Source organism: Hypanus sabinus, chromosome 25 (genome assembly GCF_030144855.1).
Source record: "Hypanus sabinus isolate sHypSab1 chromosome 25, sHypSab1.hap1, whole genome shotgun sequence".
Lineage (NCBI taxonomy): Eukaryota > Metazoa > Chordata > Chondrichthyes > Myliobatiformes > Dasyatidae > Hypanus > Hypanus sabinus.
The window spans coordinates 28,863,392-28,876,615 of NC_082730.1; the positions used below are offsets into that span (position 1 = coordinate 28,863,392).

The window sequence follows — 13,224 nt, forward strand, 5'->3', positions numbered from 1 at the left end:
TCTTTAAATTGTTCAACATTGAGAGTGAGCGGTTCCCATACTACCTCAAAACTTGCTCAGGCAACATGGAAACCCAAGGAAGGAAGGCAGAAGGCATCCAGATCGAGTCCCTGGATGGTAAAGTCGTCATCTGTCTCCCTCCGCTCTTAGAGTGCAATGAAATCATGAATAACCGCGCTGGGATCCCGACACCAAGTGCGGTGCTACACCAGCCGCATCTCCACATCGCCAAACACATCCCAGAACTGGATCCGAAAGCGGAAATACTCCTGCTATTAGGAAGAGATGTTATCCAGGTACACAAGGTTAGGCAGCAGATCAATGGACCACTCAACGCCCCCTTCGCGCAACGTCTGGATCTGGGCTGGGTGGTGATAGGAGAGGTGTGTCTCGGTGACGTACACAAACCGATGGTTAACACACTCAAGACCAATGTGCTAGAGAGTGGCCGCCATTCAATCTTTCAACCCTGCCCGAGTGTCCCGTGCATCAAGGAAGCACAACAAGGCGTTAACAAGCGCGAGGCAAGCGACGAGTCGCTGGGCCAGTCAGTCTTCGCTCTAACGAAGTATGACGACAAACTTGCACAATCAGCTCAAGATACCATTTCTTTAAAAACCAAAGACACCAAGGTCTTCAGAGATGAAGCAAATAATGGGGTTGCCCCATTGCCAATCAGAGAACCACGCCAGCGCTCACCAGATAACAAAGAGCAGGCAGTCAAACGGTTCACGTCCTTACGGAAAACCCGGAAAAGGAAACCTGAGATGCAGCAACGCACCCGATTGGCCCACGAGGTACTGTGCACCCTAATGGCAGAGGTCACAGCCATTATAAACGCACAATCATTCCTACCTGTGTCTTCTGACCCAGAAAACCCCTTTATACTTTCGCCATCAACGCTCCTTACGCAGAAGGCAGGAGCACCTCCTCCACCAGGAGACTTCTCAGACAAGGATTTGTACACAAAGCAATGGAGACAAGTCCAGGCTCTGGCAAATCAGTTCTGGTCCCGCTGGAGACAGAAATATCTACCCTCGTTGCAACAGAGACGAAAGTGGACAGAACCCCGTAGGAATCTTCAAGTTGGAGACTTAGTCCTGCTCAGGGACAAGCAAGTCGCTCGCAACAGCTGGCCAACGGCCAGAATCACTGCTACATTCCCTATCGAGGATGGACATGTCAGGAAGATCGAATTGAAGACTACCGACCAAGGCGATGTGAAAAATTTACCAAGGGCCAGTTACAGAAGTTATTCTACTTCTACCCAATGACTGATTAAGAGACTAAGTTTTGTACTCTGCTCATTGTGACCTTACGAAGGTCAAGCGGGGAGTGTGCTATCTTTACGACAGTTATTTAGTTTATAATATTTTCGCTTAGTAATTCATTCAATAGTATTTTCTAGTTAGAATTAGAAGTGTTTAAAGTGTATTCATTGCATGTAAAATATATCGGCATGCGATGACGTCACATCCGGTTTCGCCGCGTCTTGTGGGAAAACACCGGTTTGAAATCAGCGCGAGGGTGGGGGCTTTCCACGAGGCACACCTGAGCACAAGCAGTTTTGCAGGCATGAGAAATCACAGTGAGAGCAACGCTGTAAGTTAATAGATAATCGATATATTGAACTAAGATGTTAATGCTGATCCTGTTAGAGGTAACGACGGTAGATAATGTTTATGCTTTCGTTAGTTAAAGAGTCGCGGATAGTTTGCATGGAAGTGTATTTAAAGTAGTCAATGGAGCAGGTAAACTCTCCCTGTATACTGCACCTTAGTGTAATGTAGTTATAGTCACCTTTGCAAGTATTTACACTTGAAATGTGATATTAAGGAAGGAACAAATACTGTATCAATCTTGTATTGTTTTATCAACAGTTTTCACCATATGTTAATGTGAAGAGTGAACAGTAAATGGTTAATCTTACTGCGATCTGGTTCTTATTAACTGTGGTTTATCCGGACGTTAAATTCGGCGTTTCGTTACACCCGAAGGAGAACGTTACAGTCACGTAGCTTTTATAGCTTTTGCTTGGGTTTTACGACCAATGAAAAGGAACTCAAACATAATGTTCCTGGAAAGATAGTCACAGAGCTGGAAGGCAATGGGAAGGATGATCAGGGGCTTCAGAGGAAAGTGAGGTTGCAGATGTTTAGATGGCCTACAAGGACGCAAGGCATTGAGAGTTATTTTGTGAGGGACCTACCCTAATTTTCTAATTTTCCATGTGAGATGCTGATTATGCAAAACAAATTCCTGGCTTTGTGTCTTTCGTAAAACTTCAGTTTTGTAGCTATTTGCTTACTTTTATTATTTGCATGATTTGTTTTCCTCCCTCTCTGCACATTGGGTATTTGATGGCCTTTTTAAAATGGGGTCTTTTGAAGTTTTTTTGTTTTGTGTCTGCCTCTAAGGATATGAATCTCAAGGTTGTATAATGAATACATACTTTGATAATAAATTTGCTAGAACTTTGAAGAAAAGTAAACTGACCAGAAAATTCTAAATGTGTTGTCTCACCTGTCCTGAATTTTCTGTCTGATTAATGCATCCATAATATTATGTAGCATATAAACTCGTCATTATGTTATCATTAAGCTGATCATAATATTTGCTTATAAAATGGCTGGGAACTTGGTCAATGAGTTTTAGAACATGGTGTAAGTATTGGGATTTTTGGAATGGAATATGATCCAAGTGCACTTTTACAGAATATGGACACTACTGACAGTTATTGTCCCTAGTTGCCCTAAATGGAGAGGCAGTTAATAGTCGAGTGTGGTTTGGAGTCAGAAATATGTCAGAGTGACAATAGGCAGCAAATTTCCCTCTCAGAATGACATTCATCAGTTTTGTTTTTAGGACATCTTGGTAGCTAGCAATAAAGAAGTTAGCATTAAAATACAGGTTTATTAAATTATTTTACTTTATATTCCCCCATTTTCCATGATGTGATTTGAACTCAGATCTCTGACCCAATGGTACAGAAGACTGATTGCTAAAGAAAAATTACAGAAGTACCACACCTCATTGGCCTCAGTGAGGACTCATTGTGAATTAAAGGTTAGTAAAAAACATTGAGCCTGTGCTTTCTTAGCCTGTCATTAAGAAATTTGAGCTGCTCTGTGTATGTGACACTAATGGAGACATAATTTGATGCAAATTGCTATCATGCTGTGCACAGAAAAAAAAATCAAATAGAAGAGTGTCAAACTATGGAAAATTTCCTTTTATTCATCAACTTAACTATGATTATTAATAATTGCTTTAAATAGTGGACAATAAAAATGATGCCCAGTAATTTCACCTTTTTTAATTCAAAAAGCAATTTATGCATTCAACCAACCAGATTATTTATTCACTTGAAAATCAGACCACAGCATTATAAACTGGTTCAATGTTTACAGGGCCACATTATTTTCAGGTATTAAATAAATGTGTTCGTGGCTGTGTGAAGTAAGGTCATGGAAATTTGAATATAATTCTGATGTTGGATAACTTCTATGACAGAGAAAGCTGTGTGCGATCTTTCGGTACAGCAACACTGCCGAAAGAAATCACCAATAGCATGATTTTGTTCAGCCATATTGATGTCACAGCCAAGGATGTTCTACTTCCTCAGGAGGGCAAAGAAATCTAATATTTCTCTTCTGCCCCTCATCAATTTTACCAAAGAGCCATAGAAACCATCTTATTTGGGTGCATCACAGCTCTGTAGGGCAACAGCATTGCCCGTGAAAGCAAGATACTGCAGAGAGTTGTGGACACACTTCTGGTTGCCTCGGTAAAGCAGCCAGCATCGTCAAAGACTCTGCCCATTCTGAACATTCTCCCTTTTCTCTCCTCTCTGGCAGAAGATATAAAATCCTGAAAGCATGTGTCATCAGGCTGATGGACACTTCTATCCCGCTGGAAAGTGCTTTCAGCTCCCCTCATACAATAAGATGGACTCTTGATCTCATAATCTGCCTCATTATGATTTTGCACCTTATTGGTTACCTGCACTACAATTTTCCTGTAATTCTGCATTCTGTTATTGCTTTACCTCAATGAGCAGTTGTAATGAATATATCTGTAGGAACAGCATGTAAGACAGGTTTTTCACTGTACCTCAGTACATCTGACAATAATAAGCCAACTTACGAATTTACTTTGGGTGGCAGGGTGGAGATACATCTCTACTAAAGGAGATGTAAGGCTGTCCTTCCCTCCGCTAGCCTGCAGGTCACTCTGGAGCAAGTTGTAGCACCTGCTTAGCTCCCTGATCAGGGTCACGTGAAGCTATGGGAACAAGTGGTGGATGGTCGTAAGAGCAGCTAGTGCATATCACGAGTCCTAATTATGTGACCACTGACACCAGGCAGACAATCTCTGAAGAGTATTGCTAACGGCTGGGGTCACCTGCCTTGTAAAGACATTGCCAGAAGAAGGCAATGGCAAAGCAGTTCTGCAGAAAAAATTGCCAAGAACAATCATGGTTATAGATAGACCATAGTCACTTACATCTAATGAAATGGCACATAATGAAGATGGTGACCACTTTATTTAACATGAAAGAATTTTGCAACACTGATTCTCTTCTGTGATCTCAGCACAAGGGTACTTTTCATGCCACATCACCAAGTGACTTTCATTTCACAGTCAATATGAGGTAAACAGTTCGGCTGCCTGTAGTTAATTTGGTAGTGGGATGCTCATTAGCTTTATCGATCACTAAGGCAGGGATAGAATGTGCCGTTGAGGCTCTCAGGCAAGGCTTGGGCTTTTTAATGTTAGTATTTCCTCTCCTTTAATGATTTCCATCCAATGGTAATCATGATCAGAACCTGTAACAACCCTTCTGGTTATGTCTTCCTTCTGAATTAATGACAGCATTATCACCTCATTAGGTTCTTATCTGAGAGAATTATTGCCCCATTAACTCGTCACTTGATCTTTCACCAACAACACTTATAGACAAAAATTAAACAACAGCCCTTGTGATTTCTGTACAACCTGCCGTGGGTGTTTCGTCTTTGTCAAACCCTTCACTTCACTTTTCCTGTGCTTGTTCACAATCTATGCATTAATCATTTTTTTTGCCTAAGTGCATAGGCAGAGTGCCACAAGACATCCTTCCAAGAGAAACCACAACAGAGCCCCGTGTCACCTATAATAAACACAAATATGCACTTGTGGATCTGCATTTTTCACTTACAAGAAAATACGCAACTTAAAGATGAAAATTTATCAGATTCTGTTAATAAAGTTAATGATATTTTATACATGTCCTCTATCATCACGAAAAATGCATTGTCACAGTAAATTGAACCTGGGTACTCACATGGGCCCCTGCTTTTTCATTGGCTATGCAGAACAGTCCATGTTCCAAGCTTTCCCCAATATTTCTCCCCAACTCTTCCTCCACTACACTGACGACTGCATTGGTGCTGCTTCCTGCACCCTTTGCTGAACTTGTCAATTTCATCAGTTTTGCCTCTAACTTCCACACTACCCTTAAATTCACTTGGTACGTTTCTGACACATCCTTCCCCTTCCTTGATCTCTGTCTCTCCATCTCTGGAGACAAACAGTTGGTCTACATCTTTTAGAAACTTACCGATTCCCACAGTTACCTTAACTAAACCTCTTCCCACCCTTGTCTCCTGTAAAAATGCTACTCCCTTTTCTCAGTTCCTTCACCTCCGCTGCGTCGGTTCCCAGGATGAGGTTCTCCCTTCCAGGACATCATAGATGCCCTACTTCTTCAAAGTATGTGGTTTCCATTCCTCTAATATTAATGCTGCCCTCACCTGCATCTCCTTCATTTCCTGAAGATCCGCACTCACCCCATTTTCCTGCCACTTTAACAGTGATCTGTTGAGTTCCTTTTGTCCTTATCTACCATCTCCCTACGCAACCAACAGATCATCCTTCGCAACTTCCTCCATCTCCAAAAGGATTCTACCACCAAATATATCTTTACTCGCCCAACCCTGCCCGGCTTTCTGTAGTGATTGCTCCCTCCATGATTTCCTTGTCTATTTGTCCTGCCCCATTAATATCCCATCTGGCACTTATCCATGGAAATGACTCAAATGCAACACCTGCCCATTTACCTCCTCCCTCACTTCCATTTAGAGCCCTGAGTAGTCCTTCCAGGTGAAGCAACACTTCACCTGCAAAATTGCTGGGGTCCTCTGTTGCGTCTGGTACTCCCCATGTGGCTGTGGCCTTCTCTACATTGGTAAGACCTGCTGTAAATTCGGGGACAATTTACTTCCACACTTCCGCTCTATCCGCCAAAAGTAGAACTTCCCAATGGCCAAACATTTTAATTCCGATGTTCATTCCTATCCCAACATGTCCATCCATGGCCTTGTCTTGAGCCAAGATGACTCCACACTCAGGATGGAGGAGCAACACCATATTTTTCATCTGGGTAGCCTCCAGTCTGATAGCATGAATATCGATTTTTCCTTTCAGTAAAAACACTTTCCCTTCCCTCCCCTCCCCTCCTTCTATTCCCCACTCTGGTCTTTTGCCTCTTCTCATCTGCCTATCACCTCCCCCTGGTCTCCTTCTTCCCTTTCTCCCATGGTCTCTCTTCTCTCCTATCAGATTCCTTCATCTCCAGCCCCTTAGCTTTCCCACCAACCTGCCTTCACCTATCATCTTCTAGCTATCCTTCTTCTCCTCCCCCACCTTTGTATTCTAGTATCTCCCCCTTTCTTACTGGTCCTGAAGGGTCTCAGCCTGGAAAGTCAACTGCTTATTCATTTCTTTAGATGTTGCCTAGCCTACTAAGTTCCCCTGGCATTTTGTGTGTATTGCTTTGGATTTCCAGCCTCTGCAGACTTTTTTTGTGTGTATTTAAGCAAAAATAGATCAGTTACTCTTGTTAATAGCACATTAATTTCCCTAAAAGTGGTTAATGATCAATTGTTCTGGCTCAAATGATTTGTGCATACACTCCTCAAGTAGAATAAAATGTGCACTGTGGAAAATCTGAAAATCTGAGGTAAATATTTATTCAAAGTAATTGGCCGGTGGTCATTTGCATGAAGATAAATGAGCATCAGTTAATACCTGCAGAGACACAGAATTACAGAAAATTGCATCTCTATGCATTTTACATTTGAACATTACATCAAGCAATATTTGTTGCACATGGACATATAATGTGGAATATTTAATCAAGCCACGGCCATGTAATATAATTAGCTTTGAATTGCTTTTATTTAATTTGAGAAACCTGACTATCCTTACATTCATTCCAAATATGACAAAATGAAGGACTGTTTTAGAATACATTGAGATGGACTGTTAATTGCAAATGTTACTCCGCTATTTAAAAAGGGTGTGAGGCAGCAGAAAGGAAACTATAGACCTGTTAGTTTGGCATCAGTGGTTAGGAAGTTGTTGGAATTGATTGTTAGGGATGAGATTACAGAATGCCTGGAGGCACATGACAAAATAGGGCAAAGCCAGCATGGTTTCTTGAAAGGAAAATTCTGCTTGAATAACCTACTGCAATTTTTTGAGGAAGTTACAAGCTGGGCAGACAAAGGTGCCACACATGAGGCTGTTTAGCAAGATAAGAGCCCATAGAATTACAGGGGAGTTACTAGCATGGGTGGAGCATTGGCTGATCGGCAGAAAACAGAATAGGAATAAAGAGAAAACATGAGGAAATCTGCAGATGCTGGAAATTCAAACAACACACACAAAAGTGATATCGCTTCTCCCTATAGATGCTGCCTAGCCTGCTGTGTTCCGCCAACATTTTGTGTGTGTTGTAGGAATAAAGAGATCCTATTCTGGCTGACTGCTGGTTACCAGTGGAGTTCCACAGGGGTCGGTGTTGGGACAGCTGCTTTTTACGATGAATGTTAATGATTTGGACTATAGGATTAATGGATTTGTGGCTAAATTTGCCAATGATGCAAAGATAGGTGTAGGAGCGGGTAGTGTTGACGAAACAGAGAGCCTGCAGAGAGACTTGGATGGTTTAGGAGGGGAATGGGCAAAGAAGTGGCAAATGAAATACAATGTTGGAAAGCGTATGGTCATGCACTTTGGTGGAAGACCAAATGGGCAGACTTTTATTTAGATGGGGAGAGAATTCAAAATGCAGAGACGCTAAGGGACTTGGGAGTCCTTGTGCAGGATACCCTAAAGCGGGGGTCGGCAACCCGCGGCTCCGGAGCCACATGTGGCTCTTTTACGTCTGTGCTGCGGCTCCCTGTTGCTTTGGGAAATAATTGGTCAGTATTTAATTAAAATGTATTTTATGTTAGTTTGTTAGTTTTTGAAATGTAATTCTAAATTTGAAGATTATGGTGATCTTGTACAATCTAAATAAGACGTTGTGGCGACCCATTTCCTGACACATCCGAACCGGCTCACAATTAGCCAGCGTTCAGGCTAAGGGAGATAGCCTACGGGGGTTTGTGAGTACGTGTCTTTTGGAGCATCCGCGCCCATGGGGGGCAGGTTGAGGGAGGCTTAAAAGCAAGGCTGTTTAGTTCGAATAAAGCTATCTTTGACTGCAGTTTACTGACTGCGTGTAGCACACCGCTACAACGTGTTTTTATCGCTGGCTGTCCAGAGGGGAGGTGCTGAAACGCTTTGTCGAGTGTCTGGAAGAAGTGAAAACTTTCCTGGGCAGCAATGGGCTCACCTTTCCTGAGCTGGAACAGCCAGAGTGGCTGGAAAAGCTACACTTCATGGTAGATGTCAGAAACACACTGAGTCTCAGCAATTTGCAGAACGGTAAACTTTATTTTTCGAGTCTGCAGAGTCGGACCCAACCAGCTCCTGCTAGATTGAGTGCTGAATTACACTTTGCACAGTTTTTTATACCCTTTGTGAGTTGCACCCATGTGAGGTGCAGACATTCTTCCTTAATCTCATTACAAAATTACAAATGTGATTACCCTTTGGCCCACTTATCAGCCTTAGCGCATTAACACCGTTATTGTTCAACCGTTAAGCATGTCTTCCCGTTACCCGTATCGCTTCTTTAATCAGCAAGCTATTGTTTCATCCTGATTTTGCAAATTAGTTTATACGTTGCCCTGCAAGTTGCTTTGCACGTTCTTTCTGTGTCAGCACATTCTAAATGGACTCCTTAAGAATCATTTCTCTCAATCCACCCTTTTTCTTTTTAGAATGTGCTATCAGTTGGGCTTTTGCCACGGGTTTACATAGGCTTCTTCCTCTAGCTCTATTTCCCTTTGTAGGAGTACCTGAACAGGATCAGCCGGGGCCCCTGGTTGCATGACTTGTCTTGCCACCCGAGCTACTAGCTCCCGCAAGCAGGGGATCAGACATGGTAGCAGAAGGAGGACCATCAATCCCCCTCCTATAACCCCTAAAGCGGTTCGCCACCAGCCTCCTTTCAACCATCCGTCCAGCCAGTCCCAATACCCCAGCGGCTTCCAGGTCTGTACCGGCACGTGGGCCAGTTTCCTTATTTTATCTGATATTTTTTGAACCACCTTTCCGTTGTCATCTATCTTTAAGCAGCAGTCGGTTAGATTAAACTTTCCACATACTCCTCCTTTTTGTTGTAGTCATAACATTTCTCGTTTACATGCGAGTGTGATACAAAGGACCCTGGAAAAACAGTCATGCCCACCCTTACCGTCGTCCTGCACTTATCACATCCCCCTTCAGCGCTTCTCAACAATAGCAGTATATACATTACAGTCCCAAAGTTCATTTTGTCCATCTTTTGAGCTTTAGCACCATCGGGTCTTCTCCCTGGACGCAAGTCCATTCTGCACCTTCTTCGGGCTTTACGGGTCCCTTGATTCTCGCGGCGTGGGTCCACCCTTTTTCTTTTGTCCTTACTGCGGCTTCGGTGGTCAGTAGCACCTGGAATGGGCCATCCCACTGCGGCTGTAACTTCTCTGGCTTCCAAGTCTTAATCAGGACCCAGTCACCGGGCTGAGTTCGGTGGAGTGCGAAGTCCAGAGGTGGGGTTTGTGCGAGTAACCCCTTCCTGCGCAATTCTGCAAAAGAACGAGACAGTGCCTGTAAATAGTCCCTTACAAAGACATCTCCCCCTTGCAGGGAAGGATAGCCCTCCACCTTGTTCCAATATGGAAGGCCAAACAACATTTCATAAGGGGATACTCCTATATCTTTTCGAGGAGCCGTGCGGATTCTTAGTAGGGCCAGGGGTAGACACTTGGTCCAGGGTAGCTTGGGTTCCATCATTAGTTTTGTCAATTGCGTCTTCAAAGTACTGTTCATCCTCTCAACTCTTCCTGAGCTCTGAGGGTGCCAGGGGGTGTGCAGCTTCCACTGGATTCCTAAGGCGTCACAGATTAGCTGGTGTGTTTTTGAGGCAAAGTGTGTTCCCCTATCTGAATCAATAGACCCCATTATTCCATATCTCGGGACTATATTTTCTAATAGGATCCGTGCCACTGTAGGGGCGTCCGCTTTAGTGGTTGGGAATGCTTCCACCCACCGAGTGAAGTGATCCACAATTACTAACAGGTACTTACATCTCTGAACTTGTGGTAGTTCTGTAAAGTCTATTTGGATCCGATGGAACGGTCGGACGGCAAGTGTTTGTCCCCCCTTATGGGTGGCACGCATCATTTTCTTGTTTACCTTTTGGCAGGTGTAACAGCCCCACACCTCCTGTTGAGCTAGTGTGAATATCCCTTTACAAACATAGTCCCTTAGGATAGTGTCGCACATAGCTTGCACTCCCCAATGGCTTTGTTGGTGTAGTTGTTGCAGTATATGACGAGTTACTTCCTTATTCAGTACTTGCCGTCCGTCGGGGGTCTTCCACTCGCCTTCTGATGTTTGTCGGGCTCCCAGCTGGCTCATAGCGTCTATTTCTACTTGGGTGAAGACTGGTAGTTTGTTAAGCCCTTCCCTTATTGGTATCAGGGTTAGAAGTCGGACCGTTTTTTCCATTGCTGCCCGCTTGGCTTCTTCATCTGCGAGCCGGTTTCCTATTGCTTCCGGGGCTGTTCCTCGTTGATGTTCTGGAACGTGAACCACTGCAATTTCTTGAGGTAGTGTTAGAGCTTCCAGAGTCATGCTTATCATTTGTTCGTGAGCTAATTCCCTTCCCCTGGCTGTTATCAACCCCCGTTCTTTCCAAATCTTTCCGAAGGTGTGTACCACTCCATAGGCATACTTAGAATCGGTGTATATAGTGCCTATTTTGTTTCTTAACAGTTGCAGTCCCCTCTGCAAGGCATATAGTTCACAAGACTGGGCTGACCAATTACCTGGGAGCCGGCCGGACTCCACCGTCTCCCTAGTCCTCCCATCTATAATAGTATATCCACTGTGTCGTACCCCATTGATGCATCTGGAGGAGCCGTCGATATATAGTTCCTCGCCTTCAATTAGGGGAACTTCTTGTAGATCTTCCCTACTTTTTGTCTGAAGGTCTGTTAGCTCCACGCAGTTATGCTCGGTTTCCTCCCCTGTTGATTCCCCGTATAAGAACTGTGCCGGGTTACAACTATTGTTCTTTTCAAAGCTTAAATCATCCCCGACCATCAGAATGGTTTCGTATTTCAGTATGCGAGAGTCCGTCAACCACCGCTGAGCTTTTTGGGCTAAGAGGGTGCTAACGGAGTGCGGGGTATACACCGTCATTCTTCCCCCAAAGGTTAATTTCCGTGCTTCTTCTACTAGTACGGCTGCTGCCACTACGGCTTGTATGCACGTCGGCCATCCCCGGGATACCGGGTCTAACATTTTTGATAAAAAGGCCACAGGTTGCCGCTTTCCTCCTTTTTCTTGGGTTAGTACTCCTAACGCAGTTCCTTCATTGTTTGTTGCATACAGCTGAAAGGGCTTTTCCAGTGCTGGCAGTGTTAATACCGGGGCCCGAATTAGTTGCCCTTTTATTTTCCTGAACTTCTGTTCTTCTTCTTCGGTCCAGCTGATTATTCCCCGGTCTTCCTTTGCCAATTTGTCGTACATAAACTTCACCAGGGAGGTATAATTCTCTATCCAAATCCGGCAATAGCCCACTAAGCCCAGAAATTGTCTTATTTCCTTCTTTGTCCTGGGAAGCGGTATTTTAGTTATTCCCGCTATTCTTTCTGGGGTTATTTGGCGGTGCCCTTTACTGACTCTGTGTCCGAGATATGTTATTTCCTTCTCGACAAATTGCAGTTTCTTCTTGGACACCCGCAATCCTTTTTCTCCTAGGTAATTCAGGAGTCTTATAGTATCGTCTCGCACTACCTCCTCTGCTGGTCCCGATAGTAGTAGGTCATCGACATACTGTAATAGTTGGTTCTTTTCGGTACAATGGAATCCAGCCAATACTTGCTCCAGTACCTGTTCGAATAGGTTTGGGGACTCCGTGAACCCTTGGGGCAAGACGGTCCACCGGAGTTGCTTCTTCCGCCCAGTGAAGGGATTTTCCCATTCAAATGCGAACATATCTCGGCTACCTTCCTCCAACGGGCAACTCCAAAAGGCATCTTTTAGATCTATCACACTGAACCATTCATGTTCAGGAGGTATTTTGCTCATTAATGTATAGGGGTTAGGCACTACCGGGTATCGTGTTTGGACTACCGCATTTAAGCCTCTCAGATCTTGAACCATTCGATACGTGCCGTCGGGCTTTCGGACCGGTAGGATGGGGGTATTAAAGGGTGACATACATTCTTCCAGGAGTCCATCTGATACTAATGTCTCAATTACAGGTTGTAATCCCCTCCTCCCTTCCATGGCAATGGGATATTGCCGTCTTCTCTCTTCTGCTTGTTTGTCCCACTGTGGGTCGTTTACTGGAAATTTCCGGTCCCCCGGTAACTCATTCGGCTGTTCCCTTCCCCAAATTGATATTGCAGCTTGTCATATCATTTGCCTCTCTTGTGCAGAAAATAGCGTTCCCATAATCGCATGCATTTCTTCCCAAGTGTAAACATTAGGTCCTAAGAATTGATCCAACTGTTCTGCCAGTCCCATTGGATCTTCTAATAAAGTTTTCATATCTTTCTTAAATCCTCGTACTTAGGTACTTGTCAGAGGGACGTTTACAAATCCTGTTCCTGCCCGTTCTCCTCCCATTGGAACCTCTCGAAGGGGACACAGCTGTACCTCTTCCTTTTTTAATTCGTCTTTCTTTTTCTTATCTGCTCCTGTCACACTCCTTGTTTCGATCCTTGCCTTTGCTTTTTCCCTAACATCCCTCTCTTCCCTCTCCGGGTCTATTTCTTCCGTTTTTTCACTTTCTTC

At 44.0% G+C, this 13,224-nt stretch overlaps 1 protein-coding gene across 1 annotated transcript; it reads left to right on the plus strand.

Annotated features, from left to right (window-relative positions):
* Window positions 1–224: 224 nt before the first annotated feature.
* On the plus strand, window positions 225–2,000 carry LOC132381289 (uncharacterized). The gene is made up of 2 exons (XM_059950672.1): window positions 225–1,602; window positions 1,881–2,000. Exon 1 carries the CDS (start codon window positions 411–413, stop codon window positions 1,272–1,274), a length of 864 nt encoding a protein of 287 aa, XP_059806655.1. The 5' UTR covers window positions 225–410; the 3' UTR covers window positions 1,275–1,602; window positions 1,881–2,000.
* The last annotated feature ends 11,224 nt before the right edge of the window (window positions 2,001–13,224 follow it).

What these genes read in the sequence shown, in the direction of transcription:
- LOC132381289 (XM_059950672.1), top strand. Translation starts at nt 411, where the DNA reads ATGGTTAACACACTCAAGACCAATGTGCTAGAGAGTGGCCGCCATTCA.